This window comes from Sinocyclocheilus grahami, unplaced genomic scaffold (assembly GCF_001515645.1).
Source record: "Sinocyclocheilus grahami isolate Dianchi unplaced genomic scaffold, SAMN03320097.WGS_v1.1 scaffold76.1, whole genome shotgun sequence".
NCBI classification, from domain to species: Eukaryota; Metazoa; Chordata; class Actinopteri; order Cypriniformes; family Cyprinidae; genus Sinocyclocheilus; species Sinocyclocheilus grahami.
The window spans coordinates 1,152,426-1,175,869 of record NW_015505255.1 but is presented as its reverse complement, the minus strand read 5'-3'; the positions used below and the strand labels follow the sequence as shown (position 1 = coordinate 1,175,869).

The window sequence follows — 23,444 nt, the reverse complement described above, 5'->3', positions numbered from 1 at the left end:
ACAGTGAATCTCAACCTTTTGGCATACCGGACCCCAGTCCAATTCAGAACCATCCTCAAGGACCCCCCAGAACAAAACGGACTCATCTATGTATCATTTGTGTCTTTGTGAAGACCAAATACAGTCAAGTATAATTCAATTGAGCTGACTTGTCCAGTATTTGGCCATATCATCAGCTATATTGGATTTTTCTTTTATGGGAACATGTCATGTCAAAATATACAAAATGTATACAAAAATTCATACTTTATACGAACCCCCTGACCTTACATCAAGGACCACTAGGGGTCCACGGACCCCTGGTTGAGAAACTGCCATAGAAGAACCATTTTTGGTTCCACAAAGAACCATTCAGTCAAAGGTTCTTTAAAGAACCATCTCTTTCTTACCTTTTTATAATCTGAAGAACCTTCTTTCACCACAAAGAAGCTTTTGTGAAACAGAAAGGTTCTTCAGATGTTAAAGGTTCTTTATGGAACCATTTAGACAAAAAGGTTCTTCTATGGCATCGTGAAGCACCTTTATTTTTAAGAGTGTATACTGTCTGTTGCTGAAAGTAAATCAATTGAACGTGCGGTAAAATGGGAAATCTTGCATCCATAAACTTCATTCCCTCACCTGTAAGTACAAGAAAACTGAGACAAAGGCGACATCTGCTGGATTGGATGCAAGCGACATTTAAAGGTAAAGAACTTTAGTGCGCAACGCGGGGTGCGTATCACGAAGAAATCCAGGAGGTGAAGGACAGGATTGATAATGCGCTCGCGTTCGTTGTAACTTTAATTACGTGGCGACATCTTCCACACATCTCCTGGAGACCGCACAATGAAACTTGTGCATCTACACTATAGATGCATGCACGATTTTGCCTTTTGACAGTTGAACGATAGAGGGAATAAAACCAAACGCGTGTAAGAAATATAGTCTCCGGGTGTAGAAAGACTTTAAAGGATATGGTGATGGGAAGCTATTTAGTCACTGAAGCATTGCTGAAATCGCTGTAAGATTCGAGCCGCCGAAGAGGAGGAGGAGGAGGAGGATGTTTTTTGGATTTGTGCCTCTTCAAGAGAAGCAAGGTGCGGTTCAAACTCATTATGTGTGCTTGCGTTCATCACTATTTCATCGTCGGTGTGTGGTTATGCTAAGTAACGCTCTATATTGCGCTAAACACGAATGTTGCCACGTATGTGAGCAGTTTGTGCAGGATTTTGTGGAGTCCCATCCCATCTGTGAGGTGTGCGAGAAGACTCTTCCCAAAACAGTGCGCATGTTGACATGTGATGTATCGTATCATGTCAGTGAACTATTTAAAGCGTTCGTATGTTTCCTCAGTGCTCGTTTTGATGAAGTATTTCTATGGAGTTGCCTGGACGATTCTTTGAATGATTTAGTTGTATTTTTAAAGTAGCCTAAATAATGCGAGGTAAAGTGAATAATTGGAGGAATTTTAAAGAAACAACCTTTTATCACTCTGTGTCTGCAGAATCCCTTAACAAGAATTTGTTTCACTCGATAGTTATTTACCATTTATATGTGACTCCAGTTACTGTCATTTACAGTTTAAAATTGAAGGTACAGATTGATTTCAACCTTTCTGATTGATTGTCCTATTTGTGCAAATTATACTGCGTCTAGCGTTCTGTGCAAGTATGAATTTGACCACTTACGTCTGTTAAATTTGTTCATGCAAGCTAAATGTAAAAGGTCATTTATTGAGGCGGTAATTCAGGTTCGTCTTGCAACGCAAGCTGTAATTTGGGTTAGGGTTCTTTTTCAAACTAACGCTAGAATCTTTTTTTCTGCTGGTATATTTCTGTAAGTCTATAAAGTTATCCTCTATGACTTGTGGATCGAAGTAGTAGTCTGTCGAAGTAGCTTAATCATAACCCATCATTTACCGTACTGGAATACGCGTGCGCAGCATAGTGTTGTTATGGTTACCTCCTTTAGGCGAACTAGCATCGATAACATACGCGCTGTGACTTACATTCTAAACGAAAATACTTATTATAGGCCTATCTCTACTTGTATTAAAAATATATACTTGTATGAAAATGTACATTTACTAGACCACCCATCCCGCCATCCCGAAAAGTTTTTACTTCCTTTGTTGCTAAAGAGTTACTTTATTTGTAGTGTATATATATATATATATATTACTCATGTGCACTGAGTTGATGTCTGGAAACTTGTCTTTATGGTAGTTTATCATAGGTAGCCTACAGTAATTTCTCTTAATCTGGGCACATTTACCTCTGCTCATCTCCATTTTCTTTCATTCCATTTTATCTCAAAATGGAATGATTTAATATTAATATAAGTATGATCTTTTATATTTCATTCTTTTTTTATGTAAATGTTTACGTTATGTTTTCAGTGTTTCCCTTTCACCTGTTAGAATGATACTGACTCCTTTAGAAATCTTTCTTCCCAATGCATGATCATTTTTTTATAACATCTTTTTTTTCTAATTTCCACACTAAATCATGTGACTGACAACTGGTTATTTGTAGCTTGTTTAATGGGACATCACATCATTGCACTATGCTACAATCAAATATTCTGTCTCACTAGACAAATAACTGCATATTTACACATGAAAAGGAAATAATCATCTCAGAGGCCCAATGGTAATTTAAACATTAGATTAAGTTCGTATCTCTTATATTAAGGACATGACTGATTACCATTTTGCTATACTTCATTCTTTCAGATTACCAAGAAAAGGCCTTTTCTCTGTGCATGTTAGGACTTCAATCTCCAAACCGATAATTGGCTATAATAAACATTCACTTGTAATGAGTGAAGACGCAATGAATTGAATAATCTGTACTGAGCCATTACCATCTGCTATGGGCAAATCTGCCATTCCCCTGTCATGATCTCATAACCAATGATGTTAATGGATGTTACTAAGGTGTTCTTCCAGGGGAGGAACCTCCTCTCAAGTTTCTATTAATGTACTTCCTCTAGAGATGACTGTGCTTGCTCAGGCAGAAAGATACTCGTGCTGAATCCACTTACTGGAGAAAAGGAGTCATCTTTTGTAGTAGGACCAAAGAGAGAGCGAGAGAGAGAGAGTGTGTGAGCTTTTTGTTTTAAAAGCCAAATGGAGTGGCATGGAAGGCAAGGAGGGAGACGCAGACATGCCTGTCTGCCCGAAGAACAAGAGAAAGACTGGCTGGGTAGACTAATTGTGTTTTAAAGTGGGTCTGTGGGTACACAATGGGGAATGGGATGGTTTTAAGCTCCCATGAGCAGCTCTAGAGGAAGAGAGAGTTGTCAGATTTGTAGGTCAGGCTGCAGGGGTTGTTGTCAGGCAGACTCACGGTGGTAGAGGTGCTTTCTTAGAGGGGATCCGCATGACACCGATGTCAGTTCGGGTTTCATTAGATTCCTCCAATCCCGTTTGCCCGCCCACCTGCCTTATGCATCGGTTGTTGAACATCTCCTACCTGAGAAAGACTTTGAGGAAGTCATACCTCCAAATTCTTTCGAGAAGAGCAAGTGTGGTAGGATCATAATTGATTTCACGCTTTGCAGGGCATTGTGCGAGCACATCTCAATTCCCATCTGCTCCTGGAGAAGGCTGACCCGGTTTCAGCGTGTTACGTGGGAGCGGGCCCGGTCCGGAGGGACCTGTCCCTTACTAGTGCTGATCTAAGGAAGCGCGGAAGGAGGGCACCAACGTGTTCCCTCATCCCCCATCCATCTCACACCCTTCGCCTGCGCTCCTCCGCGCGATTCTCTTAAATATTGTAGGTCATCTGGCACCTCTCCCCTTCCATTTTTGGCAACAAGGGCTGCCGGGGATATTTTGTCCCAGAAAAAAAAATAATTATCAGCCCTCCCTAATTCCCAATTATTATGAACAGGCTTATTTAAGAAGAAAGATCATGGTGGCTATCAGAGGGAAGTATTCGGGATCCGAGCAGCTGAAGAAAGCCAATGAGGAGAGCTACGCGCCGGCCACGGCTGAGGACACACTCATGAGTCTACTCCGCTGGGGTTAAAGAGTGCAGTGTGCACTACTTCCTGCCGCAGGTAGAGCTGTCACAGTGTGGTGTGGAGCTCTAGCTGTGTCAGAGGCTTGCCGTGTCCTTGCTGCGAGAGCTGCTCTGCTGGATATCGCAATCGTTCTCACGCGCACACGCAGAGGAATCCATATCCTGCCATCGGCATGGAGAAGGTAAGACATTTCTGCACTCAATCTTTAGGATGATTTTGCAAGCTCGAATCTGTGAGATTTGAATTGTCTTTGATTTGACACCGAGGTTATCAGCGAACTGCAGCTTCTTGTGACACACAGATGACGCATGATGTGTTATTGTTTCACCAGTTATGCTTTTTTGGGAATAATAATGCGAAATGCAAATGCGAATATTTTTGGCGTCCTTTGAACAGGCGGCGTTGCTTTCTATTGAGTCATTAAAGCACAGCAAGTGCAGGGTTCAGAATGAATACTTTATATTGTTTTTCATGACAACAGTGCTTGGCTTATGAATATTAAGTCCCAGTGGACAGCTTGAGTAGTTGAAAGTGATAATTCATCCAACAAAAACAAACCTGTATGACCTTCTTTTATATCCGTGGAGCACAAAAGAAGATATATATTGAAAGTCAACGGGGTCGAAACAACATTAACTGACAACATAAAAAAACTTTTCATGGTTTTCAGATTTCAAAATGTCTTCTTTTGATATTTTGAAGTGCTACTTGAACAACTAATCTAGCAGTTTATGCCTGCTAGATTAGTTGTTGTGGTAAGACGCCCACTCATTTGTGGCTTACAGATTTGTCAGCAAATCCTGTTTTATTGGAATGCAAAAGAATCAAATTCATTTGAAATGTATCTGCAGTGCTGTTCTGAGTGTTCAGAGCCCAGGATGGCACAGAGCTTGTGCACCTTCTGCAACAAGTGGCTGTGTTTCCAGTGCACAGACTTGCATCAGCATGAGAGAAGCTCCACTCAACCCTTTGACCTGCAGCACCAGCCGCGAGACCCTCCATCACCGTCTGAAATAGGCAAGAGCGTCTTTCTTTTACCAATCTGTAATTGCTTTCCTCTTTTAGCTCAGGTCGGCTGTTTGCTTGCACATTTCTGCTCTTGGCCACTGGACATTATCAGCTCCGCACCATATTTTTCTAACCCTCTTCTTTAACTCTATGAATAATGCATTTTATAATAAGTGAATAATTATCCTGTGATGTATTGTAGTGTTGTATTTTTTTATGTGACCCACTTTCTAAAACTGATTCTCTCTCAGCAAACGCAGCACAAATTTGGCCAGCCTGTCCAATGCTAGCTTTCTTTTATCGATACTCCTGAGCTTTCTCTCAAGATGTTCGGAAATCCACTTAACGTATGACAACGACACCACAAGTCCTCACAGAAAATGAGAGATGGAGTGATAAAAGAACAAAAGAAAAAGAAAGAGTGGTAGAGTGTGAGAGAAACAGAAGTGCGGGTGTGAAGCAGGATGTGGTCGGTCACCAGTATGCACTGAGGCAGTGGGAGCTCTTCAGTGTTGGAGCCTGTGGTCTCGTACTTTAACACATCTCTCCCTGTGCAATGTGTCAGCGTGTCTCTGTCTACCCTACACTGCCGGCGCTTCTGATTGACAGACTGTATATCCAGTGTGACAGGTGCTGTCGGTTGAGGTCCTTCATTTCTAATGGAGTTCTGCATTCTGCCTGACTAACTCTCTCTGCTCACAGAATTATGTATGCAAAGGGAATATTCAAGTAATAATGGTATATTTAGATTAGGATTTTTGCTACAATGGAATGGAAATGAGAATGTTTGATTTATTTGTTTATGCCTTTTGCTTCAGCCCAGGTTAATGCAGATGTCTTTATTCAAAGAAACTAATTTCTGGAAAAAAAATGTCAAAACCTCGCCAGGCATCTCTGGTGTTTTCTTTTGGGGTTTATTTGTATATCTAAAACAGAAACAAATAGGTTTAGATTTCAAATAAAATAATTTAATTTGAATTTATTTTATTTTTAATAAACATAAAATATGAATGCATTGTCATTTAACTTTAAATTTATTGAAAAAAAAATGTTTTTAAATAATAAAAAGTAACAAAATAATTATAATTATTTAAGTGAAATAAAATGAAATTGTTAAAACTTGTCTGTAGGTTTTTTCTGATATTTTTAAATTCATTCATACATGAAATACATATGACTTTATTTGGCTCTTCAAAAGCAAAAACAAATTATAATAATATAAATAAAAAAATATATAAAATAGAATAAAATAATAAGTAGTTAAAACTTGTCTGTGTATGTAGTTCACATGATCATTTAAACTTCGAATTCTGATGTGAAATTAAAAAAAATATTTAAAATAAAATAGTTAAAAACCTGTCTATGTAGTTTGCATGATCATGTAAACTTAGCATTCTGATGTGATATTTTAAAAATAAATTTAAAATAAAACAGTTAAAAACCTGTCTATTTATGTAGTTTGCATGATCATGTAAACTTAGCATTCTGATGTGATACTTTTTTTAAATGTCCAGTGCAAGGTGTTTGTGTGAAATGTGGGCCATTCTGAAGGCACACGTGAAAGCAGTATCTGTTACTTTATTTGGCTCTTCAAAAGCACATGTAGAGTTACATTCCTCATATTGGCAGGGCTTTTAATGAGACATTAACTGATTGATCAAAGCTCTGCTGTGTTCCATTTGTGTCTGTTTTTCTTTTGCTGGAAAAATGATGCATTTATACGTCCAGAATTATTTATAAGGATTTTGATGTGCTTTGTTTCTCCACTAAAAATAAATGAAGCTAGCTAGCATAGAGCGTGACTCACGGAGGCCAAGCCAGGACTTTCACGCTATATTGGTCAAAATGATTCGAACATACTTAAAGCCTCATTAAACCTGCAGAACTCTGAGAGATTCCACATGGCCATATTAACACATTTGTTTTCCTGCATTTTTCCATTGTAACATTTCTTTTAAATATTTGATTCTTGATTACAGATAATGTGTTCTTAATGGGAATCGGCTAATTAGGCCTCATTTCCTCTCTTCTGTTGTGTTGCGTGTCTCAGGAGCCGGTTGCTGCGGGCATGCAGTTGTCATGTGTCCTCTCCATAAACAGGAGCCTCTGGAACTCCTGTGTGAAACGTGCGACCTCATGGCCTGCAGCATCTGTCACTTGTCAGCCCACAAAGACCATCGGTATGCATAGAGGACACACACCCACTGCCACGCATGGCCACGTTCACAATGCTCTTGTACACATGCAAACACTCTCTCTCTCTCTCTCATACGCTTTCCTAAACACATGCGCTAAGATGCAAACAGAACAGGTGGCCACTTTCTCACGTATCAACAAATATGCTATCGAGCATGTTGTGTGTAAACGTTAAAAGTCAAAGGTGTTTCACTGGCTGTTGGTTTCTTATCTTTAGACTGGTGCACGTTGGAAAGGCTCTGCAAGACCAGCGCTGGCTCCTGCAGAACCTCATGGCCCGAGTAGAGGAGAAGAGATCTGCTGTGGAGAGCACCGCTAAACAGATCCAGGGCAGGTGAGACAAAATCCCACCTATTTCACCTCCACGATGCTGCTAATGTTAGCGTTAATGCTAGTTAAACAAAGCGTGTCCATTACTCATCTGAAATGTGAACAGCTGGGATTTTTAAGACGACAAGCATAGTTTATGTAAAGCATAATGACGTTGACAAGATCCATTGCTTCCCTTGAATGATTTCGGCAGATGTTCAGGCATCCAGATGTACCGGTCATATCGGTTTGTTTATCCTCCCTCACCCATCTCCCTGTTCGTTTTTCTTTCCATTTGTCCAGGCTCCATGGTATAAAGATCACGCAGAGGAAGGCAGAGAACCAGATAAAAATGGCTAAGATGATTATGATGAACGAGCTTAACAAACGGGCCAACCTATTAATAGAACAACTGGAGGTAATTACTTTTTCCCTAGTTTCCCTCTCCGTCTTTCTAACATCCATGGATGTAGTGGTGATGGAGAGTGCGGAACAGAACGTCTTCTGAGCGAATCATGCAAAATAGGCAGATTCTGCCAAGCAGATGGGGATCTTAGGAAAAGCAGTGAGGAGATCCACGTTTTTGTCGTTGTCTTCCGGTTGCAGAGTATCTCCAGTGATTTCAAGCAGCGTCTGGAGGACCAGCTGCAGGGGGCCATAGAGCTGTGCAGCCAGCTGGAGCACTTGCAGAACTTCATTACCTGGGCTACAGCCCACCACAGATGCAATCCACTGCTATTCAGCAAAGAGCTGGTAGGATTTTCTCCTGTCCAAGTGGGCTTCAGATGTTAAGATTCTTGGCAGCTGCCTGCTACATTTCTGGCAGGTCTCAAAAAGTTGTCGGCTCTATTAGTTTAAAGCAGCCTCACCTCTTTTTTGAGGCTGCATTTAGAACTAGCCTTAATCATTTTCTCGCAAGCTTAAAAATAGAGAGAAAAAGTTTCAGTTTCACTGCCAGAATTGCATGCGATATTTATAACTCGGTGTCTCTGTAATCATGAGGTTTGATCTATAATTCATTTGTCAGATTGCTCTTCAGATGCAGCAATTATTGGAGCCACTGATGCTCTCAGAGGCTTGGACCCCGTTGAAAATCAAGTTTAACTGGGATGCCAGCTTCTGGACCAAGCAGATGTCCACTTTAGGTAAACCGAGCTATTGGACAATGCCATTAGATGGCTATTTTTATAACTTTTATATATGCTGTGTTATTCATACAAGGATAATGTCAAACTAGATTTTCACATTCCAGGAAGGAAATTCCAGTGTTTTCAAGCCCTCAAAAACTGGTTTTAAAGTTAAAGATGAGCTTAGGGTTTAGAATTTGGTTCTGTGTAAATGAAATTTGGTTGCAGTGTAAAGGTGGCTATAAAATGAAGAATAGGCCAATCGCAGTGCCTTGTGCAAAATATCATAATGCCATCATCACTTCTGTTCATTTAAAATGGAGAACATTGTAACTAACAATGTCAGTTGGGCATTTTAATGAGTTTAATCTTTAAATGTCTTTAAAAAATACTTATCTCATAGTTTTGTTTTGATGAAAATATTCTTTAAATTTATTCATGCCATAATAATTCATGAATTTCACTAGCATTGCATTTAATTTTAACAAAAATATTTTAGTTGATGATAGTGCAGTGTCAACAATATCTAATAAAAAATAATAAATAAATATAAATCTGTCTTTGGACAATAAAAATATTTTTACAATATAAATAAATAATATATAGTGATATATATATACTGTATATCTATAGTGAAAAGGGAAGGGAAGACGAGATGAAAATGCACATTATGATGCTAATATATATTCATTATCACTGAGGACATAAAAATACCTTTCTTAAAGGAGTCATATGATGCGATTTCAAGTTTTCCTTTCTCTTTGGAGTGTTACAAGCTGTTCGTGAATAGATAAGATCCCTAAAGTTGCAAAGACTAAAGTCTCGAACCCAAAGAGATATTCTTTATAAAAGTTAAGACTCGTCCACGCCCCCCTAAAACGGCTCGTTCTAACACGCCCCCACATGTCTACGTCACTGTGTGGGAAGATTTGCATAACACCGCCCAAATGTATATGCAAATAAAGAAGGCGTAACTTTTATTTTTGTTTATTTTCGTTGCCGCCACCGCCATGTCATGTGTTTCGTTGTGAAAGCGAAACTACTTTGTTTGGTCTTCCAAAAGAGGACACAACTAGAAATCAGTGGTTAAGTTGTATTTACAACACCAGAACAGTTCAACGCAAATATTCAGATGTGTGCAGCTCATTTTATGGAGGACGAGGACTGTTTCCTGGGAGAGTTGCCTACAATGCCGGTGTTCCGGTGAATTCAGTTCCCCTGTTTCCCCTTCGGCGTGCATGCTGACCCTATAACGTCTATGATGCTGACAAATAATGCTGACTCACAGCCTGTAAGTACGTTTTTATATTTAAAGTATTTGCCACTGACGATTCAAACGTGAGTTTTGAGCAGTGTAGAGTAGCGCTTGTTGTTTGTCGTTTCTCCGATCACAAATGCAGACATGGTTTTATGTTTACGCGGCACAATGCAACGTGTAAAAAGACAGTATAAGTCATTATAATCAGTAATTATGTCCCCACTGGATGCAACAAATGCCTTGTTTATAATGGGTTTTATTGGTTTTGTCTCGTCGCTCCGGCCGGGACACGCCATCACAGTATGGTAAGGGGCATAACATTTCCGTCACATGCTTGAGGAATTCGGCCAATCACAACGCACTAGATAGCTGGCCAATAAGAGCACACCTCGCTTTTTTAGAACTATGAGCTTTGTAAAAACCGACGCGTTTCAGAAAGGCGGGGCATAGAGGAGAAACAATAATGTACAGTATGTGGAAAAGAATGTGTTTTTTTTACCTTAAACCGCATAAACACATTTCATTACACCAAATACACAAAATAATGTTCTTTTTTAGCAACGTCATATGACCCCTTTAATGTTTCTGCCACTAGCACAAGATAAGTGTTACACGATAACTAGTGTTACTAGTGCAGAAGAAGAAAAATTAGGAATATCTGTTGCTGCGCAAGCACAGCAATGATTCCTTCTTGCTTTAGGTCAGCTGGTTGTTGAAGGTGGAAGTCGTTCATACCCAGAGGTTGTGGGTCATCCCAGTATCTTGCGACCCCAGACTGTCCCATGCATAGCAATGCCTCCTCTGTGCCATGCTGTACGGGAACCTGGCTGCGCCTGCCAGACCTTCTGCCAGCCCCAGCTCTGCTGTCTTCACTGCAGACCTACTCAATCCGTCCCTTTGGATAAATTTCCTTCCCAGTGTCCACAGGCCGCCAGGCGGAGCTCCCCGCCATCTCTTCACAGCTGCTGTGAGGCTGATGCATCTGTCCTGGTGCATCCACCTGGAGCTCAGCCTCTACAGCAGTCCACCTCTCACCCTGGATCTGACCCTGTCCAGCATGGAACCAGCTCCGCTTCACCTCGACAGCCCGTCGTAGCCAACAACCACCCGTTGTCTGAGCCGCTCCCTGCTAATTCCAACCAGGCTGCCGTGGACGGGAGAAATGCTGCACCAGGCCTGCCTCCCTGTGAAAGAGGGCAAACATCTGCACCCGAAGCAGTTACAGGGCAAGAAGCATCACCAGACAAAGAGCTGCCGCAGGTCCGCAATCAGGCTCAAGTGCAGACAACCACAGAAACCAGCAACCAGCCCATGATTGAATTGCAGCCTATCGTTGCTCGCATCGATGATGACAGGGTGAGTTTCATTAATGTGTCGTTGTTTATCTGTCCTTTGCAAAGCAGTACCTTTGCTCTCATCGTGCTCGATACTGACCACAGTTCTCAGGCCTGGCGCTCTTTAGTGCTTGCAAAGGTTGCATGTCAACCACGCCGTTAACTGGTCCACACCACAAGTCCTAGCAGATGAAAAGGCCATCGAGCAGCACTGCAAATGTGCTGATGCATTGGAGAGGGCTCAAGTGTGGGGTCCTTACAGTATACTGACTTTCATTTTGGTAGTTGATCATTTGTTTTTCAGTGTCAAGATTTTAGGTCAAAACTTATATGAATGAATGAATGAATGGAAAGTATACATTCTCAGCGAAGTGACAGGTCATTTTTTTTAACTATTATTAACCATGACTATTATTAATCATCTAGTAGCATTTGTACAAGTCATTTCAATTGTCCTGCAGTGCAGCAAATGAGTTTATGAAGTACAGATATTCCATGTAGTCTCTCCATGACAGTGGCTCACAAACAGGGGGCCGGGACCCACTAGGGGTTTTCAGCAAACTTCTAATGGGGACTAAAGATCTAAAGAAAAAAACCCCAACAACAATTAAAATAAGCTAAAACAATTAAACACAATAGATATTTCTTATTCTAATTCACCCCCTCAAAAATTGTTTTCTTTAAAAACACTTGAAATCTCTGGTATATGAGGTAGCCTAATAATAAAAGTATAATTTGTAGACCTGGAAAAGCCATATAAATTAATACAATCCATGGGCAATTTTTATACATTTTATGAATATTATAAAGATTTTAATACTTAGGCCAAGCTAAAATATTTTATCCGGTAGTAATTATAAGCAAAATAATATAGTAAAAATGTTTTTATGCTGTATGAGGTCATAAAAATTACAAGCAATTAATCAGTAATGAAAATTTTAATTTAGTATTATATATTAAATATATAATATTATTATTGATTATTATTTTAACTTGTATTTAAACTTGCATGCTGTATATTAAATAATAATAATAATAATAGTATTCATAATATGTGTGTGTGTGTGTGTGTGTGTGTGTGATTATTATAAAGTATTATATAAAAGATCATTAATTATTAAAAAAAAAAGTTTTCGATTAAGCACACGTCACACTTCTGACATGCTTGTCACACTGCTGCCACGGTCACATTTCATGTCAACCACCCATGTACTGTAGTTTCTTTTTCGTCTTTTTTGAATGTTTTTGCTATTTCAGTTCAAACATTTGCTCACTTTGCTCATGTTGTGCTTGTGATTTAAGTGTATTTGGAGTGGATGACGGCGTGAGAACAGTAAACTCGACATCGAAACGAGCTCCACCGCTCTCAATATTAATTTAGAAAGAGGAAATTGAATCATTCCAGGCAGCATCATCTCTATTTATGCGACTGTAATGTGTTTTCATCTTGACAGCTGCTGACAGCACTTCTGCAAGCAGATGGTGAGACATAAGTGAGGACAACAGTGGTGTGAGCTCAGAAACAATTAAGACCACAAAATAACACGCACACACACAAACTCGCTCTGCTCAGCATCCGCTCCTCAAGCTGTATTGGACGAGAACCAAACCAGGCGATAGAAGTTATTATTAGTTCTCTTGATGTCAGTATTTTGATAAATCTTCCTAGGACAAACACCAATCAAAATCAGTTTCCCTGTAAGATTTGGCACTCCAGAGGCAAATTAGTCTAAGATTTATTTTTTTATGTATCATCTTCAGCCCATAACTGTGACATGATTAAAGGGAGGGAAAAAAGCGCTTGGGTGCAACCACATATTTACTTAACCTGGCATTAATGAGAAGCTAGGGGAATTGAAAGAGCCGGCTGTTGCATTCTTCTTCATCTCGCTGTAGAGCCCACACGATTACCTCTAAAGTCTCTGAGACCTCCTACCTTCTCTCTGCACCCACACATACTTGCAAGACACACTCTCCACAGCTTGATTCATTCCACCCTGTCCTCCTGGGCTTCTATCAGGTGAGTGTTTTTAATCCTGAGGTAATTATGAGAGAGGGAAAAAAACAAGAGAGGGCTTAAAGACAGATGGAGGAGGGGTTACGTTGAGCGTACGGGCTGCTGCCTCCAACTCTGACATTTGTCGTGTTAGTGAAGGATGCAGTCGCTTGGGCTTTTCCACAACTTCTCGCATTAGTGAAACGATGACAAGAGAAGAAGAGGGCCGTGGAGGAGAGAAAGTCTAATCTCTGATGTGTTAATGCTGCTTATTCAAAGAAGCCTTCCATGCCCCAGATGTGGGATTTACATACGATAATTGGTGCTGTAACTAAGTCATATATTATCAGGAGAATAATTTTGTAGCATACGGAGTTGCGGCACTTTTCTCTCTGCGTTTGAAAGATGTGATTGTTCTGTCTTTTGCTCCAAACTAGTGTAGCTACTGTGCATTGTCACACTCAAGGTTGTTGTTCCTCACTTTCATGTCCTCTGTTGTCACTGTTGCTATGGTTGTAGTGTGGCGCATATGCTGTCGAGATCACTTTTAGCCTAGTGCTGCGCTAATGAGACTTTGGCTCTCTTCCGTAGAGATCCTCGGCGCTAGAGATGTTCACGCGGGCTCAAGGCCGAGGAGGTGACGGCCAGAAGAGGGCGACCAGGTCTCAGAGCATCTCAAAAGGACCCAGAGGACCTCGTAAAAGGCTCTGTAAAGACAGGCTGACCAGGGCTGCTCACAGCCTGGCAACAGTGGCTGGGGACCAGGGATGCACAACGCAGCAGGTAAACTTTCTATATATGTGGCAAGACAAATATACCCTCTTTTCACAGCGATGCAAATTTTTGGTTCCCCAAAGAACCTCTCAGTGAACAGTTCTTAAAAGAACCACCACCATTTAAAAAATCTAAAGAACCTTTTACCACTATAAAGAACCTTTTGTGGTATGGAAAGGTACCATGGATGTTAAGATTCTTCATGGAACCATCAATGTCAAAATTAGAACTTTTAATTTTAAGAGTGTAGACATGGAGACTTGTGTTAGTGCAGTGGTCCCAAATAATTGATTTAAATTTAAATTATAAGTATTTTAATTGCATATTTGATCTGTGTACACTTCCAATTTCCACAAATTAATTAAATAAATAAATAATTTATTTATATTGTTGTGGACAGTGTGAGGCCTTGGAGACAAAAAGGTTTAGAGCCAAAACTCAGCATTGTTTCTACACAGAAATTTTTTTAAATTTTTTTTCAAAGTTGTAAATAAAACAAGGGTTATTAGATTTTTTTTTTCAAGAAAATATTATTTCAGTATAATTGATTTAAATTTAAATTATAAGTATTTTAATTGCATATTTGATCTGTGTACACTTCCAATTTCCACAAATTAATTAAATAAATAAATAATTTATTTATATTGTTGTGGACAGTGTGAGGCCTTGGAGACAAAAAGGTTTAGAGCCAAAACTCAGCATTGTTTCTACACAGAATTTTTTTTAATTTTTTTTTCAAAGTTGTAAATAAAACAAGGGTTATTAGATTTTTTTTTTCAAGAAAATATTATTTCAGTTTTCTACTTCAACATTTCACATTTAATTCAATGAGTTTCGATTTCTTTGTAATTAGTTGTGAAATGTACTATCAAGAGTGAAAATTCTTTCACCGCCTAATTTTATTTTCAGTGTGAAATAGCATAGAAGTGTAGTCATAATGTTAAACACGGACCCCACAAATAGTACATTGGTATGAATAATTCACTATATTAATATTAATTGACATTGATGAAATGCTCTTGTCCTGAATTGCTTTTCATCACGATTCCTTTTAAAGTTCATTTCAAACATGTCTCTCTGTAATTCAGTGCAAAACACCTTTGTTCCAGTGCACACAGCTCTGTTATTTGCCTTTTAAGGGATAAACCAGATGATGTACATCAAATAAGATAACTGTTGTCTTGGAAACAGTTTCTTTAACCTCTTTCTGTTTGAGATCAAATTAGATTCAGCAGCCCACATAACTGATTGCATTCAGTTTAACAAGTTCACTGTTGGCTCACATTCATATTTGCTGATTTAGTCTACATGCTGATGTTGTGACATCACTGCATCCATTACCTGTCATCAAAGTGGCAGTGTTTCATAACTTTGATTTTACTGTTTGCTGCTTGTATTTCAGCTGGTCTGTGCACGACTCGATGCTTCTGAGATGATCCCAGGACATATAAACAGTCACACTGCATCCTCTCTGACCACCTACAAGTCTGAACCAGGTTAAGAGGCCGATTAGGATTTATAAATAAGCTTCTTTCATTTTCAACTTACAATAGAAATACATAATGAGGACATTTCGTAGTGGATTAATCCGTCTAAATGGCATTTTCATGGTTTCAGATAACGTATATGCATATGCCTATGAAAACAGAAGGCTGAAAACCAGAAAGAAGAAAAGATTGTCTCGAGAAGATCCAGACACCAGGTAAAATTTAAAAACTAAAAAAAGAGAAAAAGCTCCAGGTTTAATGTGCTTATTTATAGGGCTGCACAATTTGGGCAAAAATGTTGTGATTATATATTAATATGACTATAAAATAATAATATTATTCAGTATTTGATTATGGTTATTATTATTTTATTATTATACAAGTAAAAATACTAAACAGTATAAGAAATATCACTATTGCAATATTTCCCTGTAGAATTTTTTTTTTTTTTGAGAAAAATATAATTATAATAAATGGTATAATATTGTAAAAACTGTAACAAATTTCAATACTAATAGTCATGGCTTAATAGCTTAATTTTCTCATTAAAGGGATAGTTCACCTTCAGTTTCTGGTCCCCATTGACTTGCACTGTGTTTTTTTTCCATACTATGGAAGTCAATGGGGACCTGAAACTGAAGGTGAACTATCCCTTTAAGTAAGGGAAGATGTAAGCATCCCAAACTCATTTACTGCAGACCGAGCAGCTCTGAGACACTCCTGTCTAAAAGAACACAATGCTGCACTAAGTCATAAAATTTCAATACTAATAGTCATGGCTTAATAGCTTAATTTTCTCATTAAAGGGATAGTTCACCTTCAGTTTCTGGTCCCCATTGACTTGCACTGTGTTTTTTTTTCCATACTATGGAAGTCAATGGGGACCTGAAACTGAAGGTGAACTATCCCTTTAAGTAAGGGAAGATGTAAGCATCCCAAACTCATTTACTGCAGACCGAGCAGCTCTGAGACACTCCTGTCTAAAAGAACACAATGCTGCACTAAGTCATGCATGATTTAGGTTTTATTTATATTAATTGCTGGTCCTACTAGAAACATTGCAAATTTGTCTTGAAGGTTGAAAGGTAGAAGGTTTGTTTTTTTTGGTTTTGTTTCTACAGTGATAAAGAAGCCCCAGATGGTTCGAAGGTTCCAGTTGTGTGTCTTGAGCGACTCAAGATTCTAGTGTCACGACATCCACCACAGAACCATCAGAGCACAGACCTTACTTCTCAAACAGAGCCTGGACTCAAACCTGAAGAAACTGTCTTCAGGGTGCTAGAGAGAAAGGTCACTTGTCAGGTATCACTTTAATGTTGATGAAATGCTTTTCTAGGTTTTATATTATCTCGCAGTTCATAATAATAATTGTAATGTCCTTCAAGGGAACTTTGGATAAGGAGTCAGTTCAGACAGAGGACAGCGTGTCGCCCATAGAGCAGCTATCACCAGAACATCTGCATAGCAGTGAATCATCTGGCTCCCTTGAGGTTTATCAGCCTCCTGTGCAAGAATTTTGCAACATAAACCAAGAGTCCAGTGTACTAGCCATCTCCAATGATTCAGACCCTATCTCACAACCTGACACCGAAGAACTAAACTCCCCATCTGAGCTCAGATCAGTGACAGGTTCTGATTTCCAAACTGAATCCACAAGAGAGGCTGAAGCAGGCGCAGATGCAGATGTGGAATCGGAGCTCCTGCAGGAATCAGATCCGAGCGCTGAATCCGAACTGCAGGTCGATTCTGAATCAGATGTGATTTCAGAGCAGCCTCCTGAATCGGTGCTCTCGGCTTCTGAACAGGAATTTGAATCGGATCCAGATTCCACGGCCGAAGTGACTCTGAATCTTGAACCGGAGTCTGAATGGGAAGCGGAGCAGCCGGTTCTTCCACCTGCCGCCGGCTCTGAGACTATATCAGAACCTGCCGTTGAACATCAACCTGCAGAGGAAAGCCCGGAGATAGAGAATGAAGACTTCTGTGCGGTCTGTCTCATCGGAGGAGACCTTCTCTGCTGTGACCGTTGCCCTAAAGTCTTTCACCTGTCATGCCATGTCCCTCCTCTCCATAGTTTCCCCATGTAAGCCATTCTCCCTCCTACTTCACATATCCACCTGTGTCTTTACTCACTGCTGAAACTAACCTTTATCATCTCGGGCTTCCACAGAGGCGACTGGATTTGCACCCTGTGCAGGGATGTGGAGCAGCCAGAGGTGGAATATGACTGTGAGAATGACCAGATGTCCACGGGTTCGCTACCATATGGGCTGTCGGCGTGTGACCAGAGGGTAAGTGAAGGGGATGCAGAGTCTCATCTGGCCTAGCTCTGACTAAGCCTGTGACCTCAGAGATCTGGGAGTCGAAATCCAAAAAAAAGTTCCTCCCTCAAGAGATTTACAGTATGTCTAACAAAAGTGAAATATCTCTGTTGATGGATGACTTGTCTGTTTGATCACAGAAATGCGAGAAGTTGACGCTGCTGATCCTCAGCAACATTCTCAGCACTCCGTTCCATGAGCCTGTCAGCCCTCTGGTGATTTTAAAATGAATATCTTATGATTTTGTATTTGTAGATGATACTTTTATCTATCTTTCTATCTGTTCATTTTCTGTTTGTATCTATTTATAGGCCCGTCATTATTATCAGATCATCAAGAAACCCATGGATTTGTCTGTCATTCGGAACAGGCTCAGCAGAACCAGCAACACACACTATCGTTCCCCGCAAGAGTTTGTGGCTGATGTCCTGCTCATGTTCAAAAACTGTGCCAAGTTCAACTACGTGAGTGAAATGCATTATTTTGTTAATCGACCTCCTCCTAGCCATTAGTGGTGAATATTTAGTTTCATAACTGATTCACATTCAAATGGCCCTGCTGATCCTCAGCAACATTCTCAGCACTCCGTTCCATGAGCCTGTCAGCCCTCTGGTGATTTTAAAATGAATATCTTATGATTTTGTATTTGTAGATGATACTTTTATCTATCTTTCTATCTGTTCATTTTCTGTTTGTATCTATTTATAGGCCCGTCATTATTATCAGATCATCAAGAAACCCATGGATTTGTCTGTCATTCGGAACAGGCTCAGCAGAACCAGCAACACACACTATCGTTCCCCGCAAGAGTTTGTGGCTGATGTCCTGCTCATGTTCAAAAACTGTGCCAAGTTCAACTACGTGAGTGAAATGCATTATTTTGTTAATCGACCTCCTCCTAGCCATTAGTGGGGAATATTTAGTTTCATAACTGATTCACATTCAAATGGCCTACTGATATAATGATTATGCATTACTTTTTTAATATCATTGTTTAATTTAGCTGAAATTAAATTTTTAATAGATTAGGCTAAAAAAAAACAACTACACTCATTTGTGTTCGTTCTGTGTATTTGCATTGTATAATAAATGAAGTCCTGAAAGTAAGTTTGGGAGGAGCTTGTTCATCTAATCCTGTCAATCAAATTACAAGAATGTATAAGTGGCTACTTACAGTATCTCACTCTGTCATCCTCCAAATCCATCTTTATTTTTTGTACACTGCATTACTAAATGTATGTGGCCATGCAGTTACATGATTAGAAACAGGTGCATAAAATCAAGCCATGATGGGGGGGTTGTGCTCAAGCCCCCCAGTCCATTTACTCACATCACTCTTTAAGGATTATATGGACATGTTTACTTGTGGCAGAAAGATAAAGATACATTTGCTTGAGAAGCAAAATTGTTTTCAGCAAAAGTTTTTTTTGCTAATATACACTACCAGTCAAACGTTTTTGAATAATTAAGATTTTTTTTCTTTTTATAATAAGGCTGAATTTATTTTAATATATTTTTAATTTTAATTTATTCTTTTGGTAATAAAGCTGATTTTCAGCAGCCATTACTCCAGTCTTCAGTGTCGCACAATCCTTCAGAAATCATTCTAATATTCTTATCTGGTGTTCAATTATTTAGCAGTTATTATTGGTGCTCAATCATTAATAATGGTTCTTATCATTGTGCTGTGCTTGTGGAAACTGATATCTTTTTCAGGATTCTTTGATGAATAGAAAGTTCAAAAGAACAACATTCATTTGAAATAGAAATCTTTACGGTCATAAATCCTTGCTGAATATAAGTTTCTTTCTTTCTTTCTTTCTTTCTTTCTTAAATCTTACCCCAAACTTTTTAATGGTACTGTATCATGTTTTCCACATAAATATTAAGCAGCAAAAACTGATTTCATTCTATATATTATAATATAATAGGAATAATAAGAAGAATAATTTCCTAAGCACCAAATAAGCATATTAGAATGATTTTTGAAGGATCATGTGATACTGAAGACTGCTGAAAATTCAGCTGTGCCATCAAAGGAATAAAATTAATTTAATAATATTTATTAAAATAGAAAACTTAATTTAAGCTTTGGCTGACTAAATACTTTTTTGCCCCACTGTATATATATATATAAACTTTAAATTGTGTTAATATTTCAGAACATTACTGTTTTAATTGCATTTTTGATTAAATAAATGTGGTCTTGATGAGCATAAGAGACTTTTTTCAAAAACACCAAACTTTTGACCAGTATATATATATTATATTATACTTTTATACTTTTGTGGAAAACAAGACAAAAATAATTATGAAGATTTTTTTTGTAGATTTTGATGCAATTATTTATTAGTGTCAATATGGTAGAACATTATTGGCATGTAGGAGGATCGTTTACTTTAGTTGGATATACTATTAAATATGTATAGGAATATAGTCAGACATATGGTTGTCTGTAGATCTTAAGAGGTCAGATACTGTAGATGCTGACTGCGTTGATTTCTTTCTCCAGCCGGACTCAGAGGTGGCTCAGGCAGGCCACAGTCTACAGTCCTTTTTTACATCCAAACTGAGGGAGGTTTTCCCAGATCTGACCTGCCCTGTCCAGGAGGAGGAGGACTCAGACAATGAGGATTACGAGGAGCTGGAGAGAGCTATGGCGACTGGATTTCCCTGGCCTGAGAGAAAAGAGCAGAGCCACAGGAAGAGGAAGAGAAGGCACTCCCTCAACTGGAGGAGAAATCACTATTAGTTGTGCCTCTCTCTCTCTCTATATATGTACAGAGACTTTTGACCTACTCACTCTGAGTTTTCCATCCTGTGTGACTTGCTGTTTTTTAAAGATTCATGTTGAAATACAGTATATGCTTTTTCTGAGGACTAATCTCACACATTATAACCAGTTGATGTGTTATGCTGTTATCTGTAGCTGTGGGTAGGTGTTGATATAAGCCTATATCTCTAGACTTCGCCTAAGGTCTTGCACTAGTATTTATTCCAATGCATACACTTACATTAAATAGTACAATCAATTTGATAGCTGACTGGTTGCTGGCAGTTGCTACTTAATAAATATAGATAAGCAACATTAATTGGTAATATTATATATTTGCTCTAAATTTCATTCTTCTTTTGATCCAAATATGCCTTATAATGAGGTAGTTTTTCCAGCTGTTTTACTGTGATGACTTTAATGATCTGTAGAGGGAGCACTTCATATAGCCTGTGGCAACCTGTTTTTATACAGTCTATGGTGGCAACACATTAGTTAATATCGGACTTTTTCAGTGGCAGGAGCAGTGCTTAATTTGAGCCGGATCCTGTTCCGGAAAATTTCAGATTTGGGATTTTTCGTTCCGGTAATTGTTTTTAAGGATCCGCCATTAGATAGTGCGTGCGTGCGTGCGTGCATATGAGAGCGAGCGCATATTTGGAGGTTATGCATTGGTCCTCAACATAATTTTGAGCGAGCGCATATTTGGAGGTTATGCATTGGTCCTCAACATATTTTTGACCGTGACCAGTTAGCTTTCTTCAAACTCGCTCTCACTGATGTTTTGTGAGCAGCAGAACGTTTGGAGAGAGTGTAATAATACCAGAAATAATACCAAATAAAGTGAAATATGATAGGCTAATGTATAAACACTACATACACACATAGCTATACGTTAGTATAGCTCACTCCAAAACAAATCATATAAATGTAACGGTATTCAGAACAGAACAAGAATGAAATAAAAATATATATACCTAAAGAAACCAAAACAAAGCGAAACTGAAAGTACCAGGCGTTAATTGGGCTCACGGACCTCTCATTCGTCACAAATCCTAATGTTTCCATATTCGCAATGTATTTGAATGAAACTATTATTTATAATGTAGAGGCTTTGTACTTCACGCGCGTTCATATATCGACAGAAATATCATCTTCACATGAGCAAAAATGTGCTTGGCATACAAAGTGGACCGGTTATACCACGGACTATTTAAATTGACCAGTGAAACCTTTTTTGGTTGACTATTTTATTTTGATAATGAAGAGACTGCGGTGTTTGAGTTTGAGCGAATATGTTGTCTGTCTGTCTGTGTGTGTGTGTGTGTGTGTGTGTGTGTGAGCGAGCGAGCGCGCGAGGCGCCAGCGCGATCGAACAGCTGAAACATAAAATACATTAATTTTTGGTCATACAGATAAGAGCAGTGTTGGGAAGGTTACTTTGGAAATGTAATAGGTTACATATTACAATTTACCATATTTAAAATGTAATACTAATGTAACTTTTTCAATTACTTTATTAAAGTAATGTAACTGGTTACTTTTTGATTACTTTTCAAAATTTCTAATGAATGTTTTCAACTGTTAATCATTTTCAAACATTTACACCATGCAGGGTTAACCTTACAGTAGTGCTCAACACTGATACTGTCAGACTTTCAAAATCCTTCATCACTTGAATTAAAGGTGCAGTAGGAGATCTTGGAAAATGCTAACTTTAGCCTGATAGCACTGAAAGCGAACGTCCCACCCTTCTTGCAATCGCCGTCCAAAGCCACGGGTGCGTGCGTGCATATGAGAGCGAGCGCATATTTGGAGGTTATGCATTGGTCCTCAACATATTTTTGACCGTGACCAGTTAGCTTTCTTCAAACTCGCTCTCACTGATGTTTTGTGAGCAGCAGAACGTTTGGAGAGAGTGTAATAATACCAGAAATAATACCAAATAAAGTGAAATATGATAGGCTAATGTATAAACACTAGGTTCCCAATTCCAGCCCATGTTCTGAAGTGAAGTAAACTTCAACGGATTTCCCCTGCTCAGGGAGTAGGGAGCAATGAACACTGTGTAGGGATCATATCGATCGGAACACAGTTCATGCACATAGCTCACTTCTAATGAGTTGGTGCAAGGACTGGATTAACCGCTGGGCTGCCTACATTATGTGTCATTCACCGGTGAGAAAAGTACTACAATTCCAGCAAGGAAGATCGGGTTGTTGATGTTTGTCTGCCATTCTCGCTCTGTCTGGAGCGAGCGCATATTTGGAGGTTATGCATTGGTCCTCAACATATTTTTGACCGTGACCAGTTAGCTTTCTTCAAACTCGCTCTCACTGATGTTTTGTGAGCAGCAGAACGTTTGGAGAGAGTGTAATAATACCAGAAATAATACCAAATAAAGTGAAATATGATAGGCTAATGTATAAACACTACACTAACCGCTGGGCTGCCTACATTATGTGTCATTCACCGGTGAGAAAAGTACTACAATTCCAGCAAGGAAGATCGGGTTGTTGATGTTTGTCTGCCATTCTCGCTCTGTCTGCACAGTGTGCGTGAACACGCTGATGACGTATCCTGTCTGCGCGAACCGGGTGCGCAGAGGTATGCAAATACTTATGTTTACAGGCAGGTAGGAAAGCATATTAAAACGCTCGGACACTCCCAGAATTCCCTGCATGACACTTCATATTTGATGTTTTTTTTGTTGTTGAAATAACATGTTTCTTCTTAGTTTTTTCTAATCAGTTGTGTACATTAGGGTTTAATCTTACATCTAATGTTGTTAAATCAATGTTTATTGCATTATTTCAGTATAGTGTGTGTCACCATGATGGTGTTTAGTGTTTT

The 23,444-nt window shown here is 39.0% G+C and overlaps 1 protein-coding gene across 1 annotated transcript; it reads left to right on the top strand.

Annotated features, from left to right (window-relative positions):
- The first annotated feature begins 707 nt into the window (after positions 1–707).
- LOC107586007 (tripartite motif-containing protein 66-like) lies at positions 708–21,934 on the top strand. Its single transcript, XM_016273221.1, has 18 exons — positions 708–1,076; positions 3,876–4,189; positions 4,860–5,025; positions 7,067–7,196; positions 7,430–7,546; positions 7,825–7,939; positions 8,128–8,274; positions 8,549–8,666; positions 10,607–11,262; positions 13,828–14,019; positions 15,413–15,506; positions 15,628–15,712; positions 16,619–16,799; positions 16,883–17,580; positions 17,668–17,788; positions 17,959–18,033; positions 18,130–18,282; positions 20,331–21,934. Exons 2-18 carry the CDS (start codon positions 4,181–4,183, stop codon positions 20,568–20,570), a joined length of 3,297 nt encoding a protein of 1,098 aa, XP_016128707.1. The 5' UTR covers positions 708–1,076; positions 3,876–4,180; the 3' UTR covers positions 20,571–21,934.
- The last annotated feature ends 1,510 nt before the right edge of the window (positions 21,935–23,444 follow it).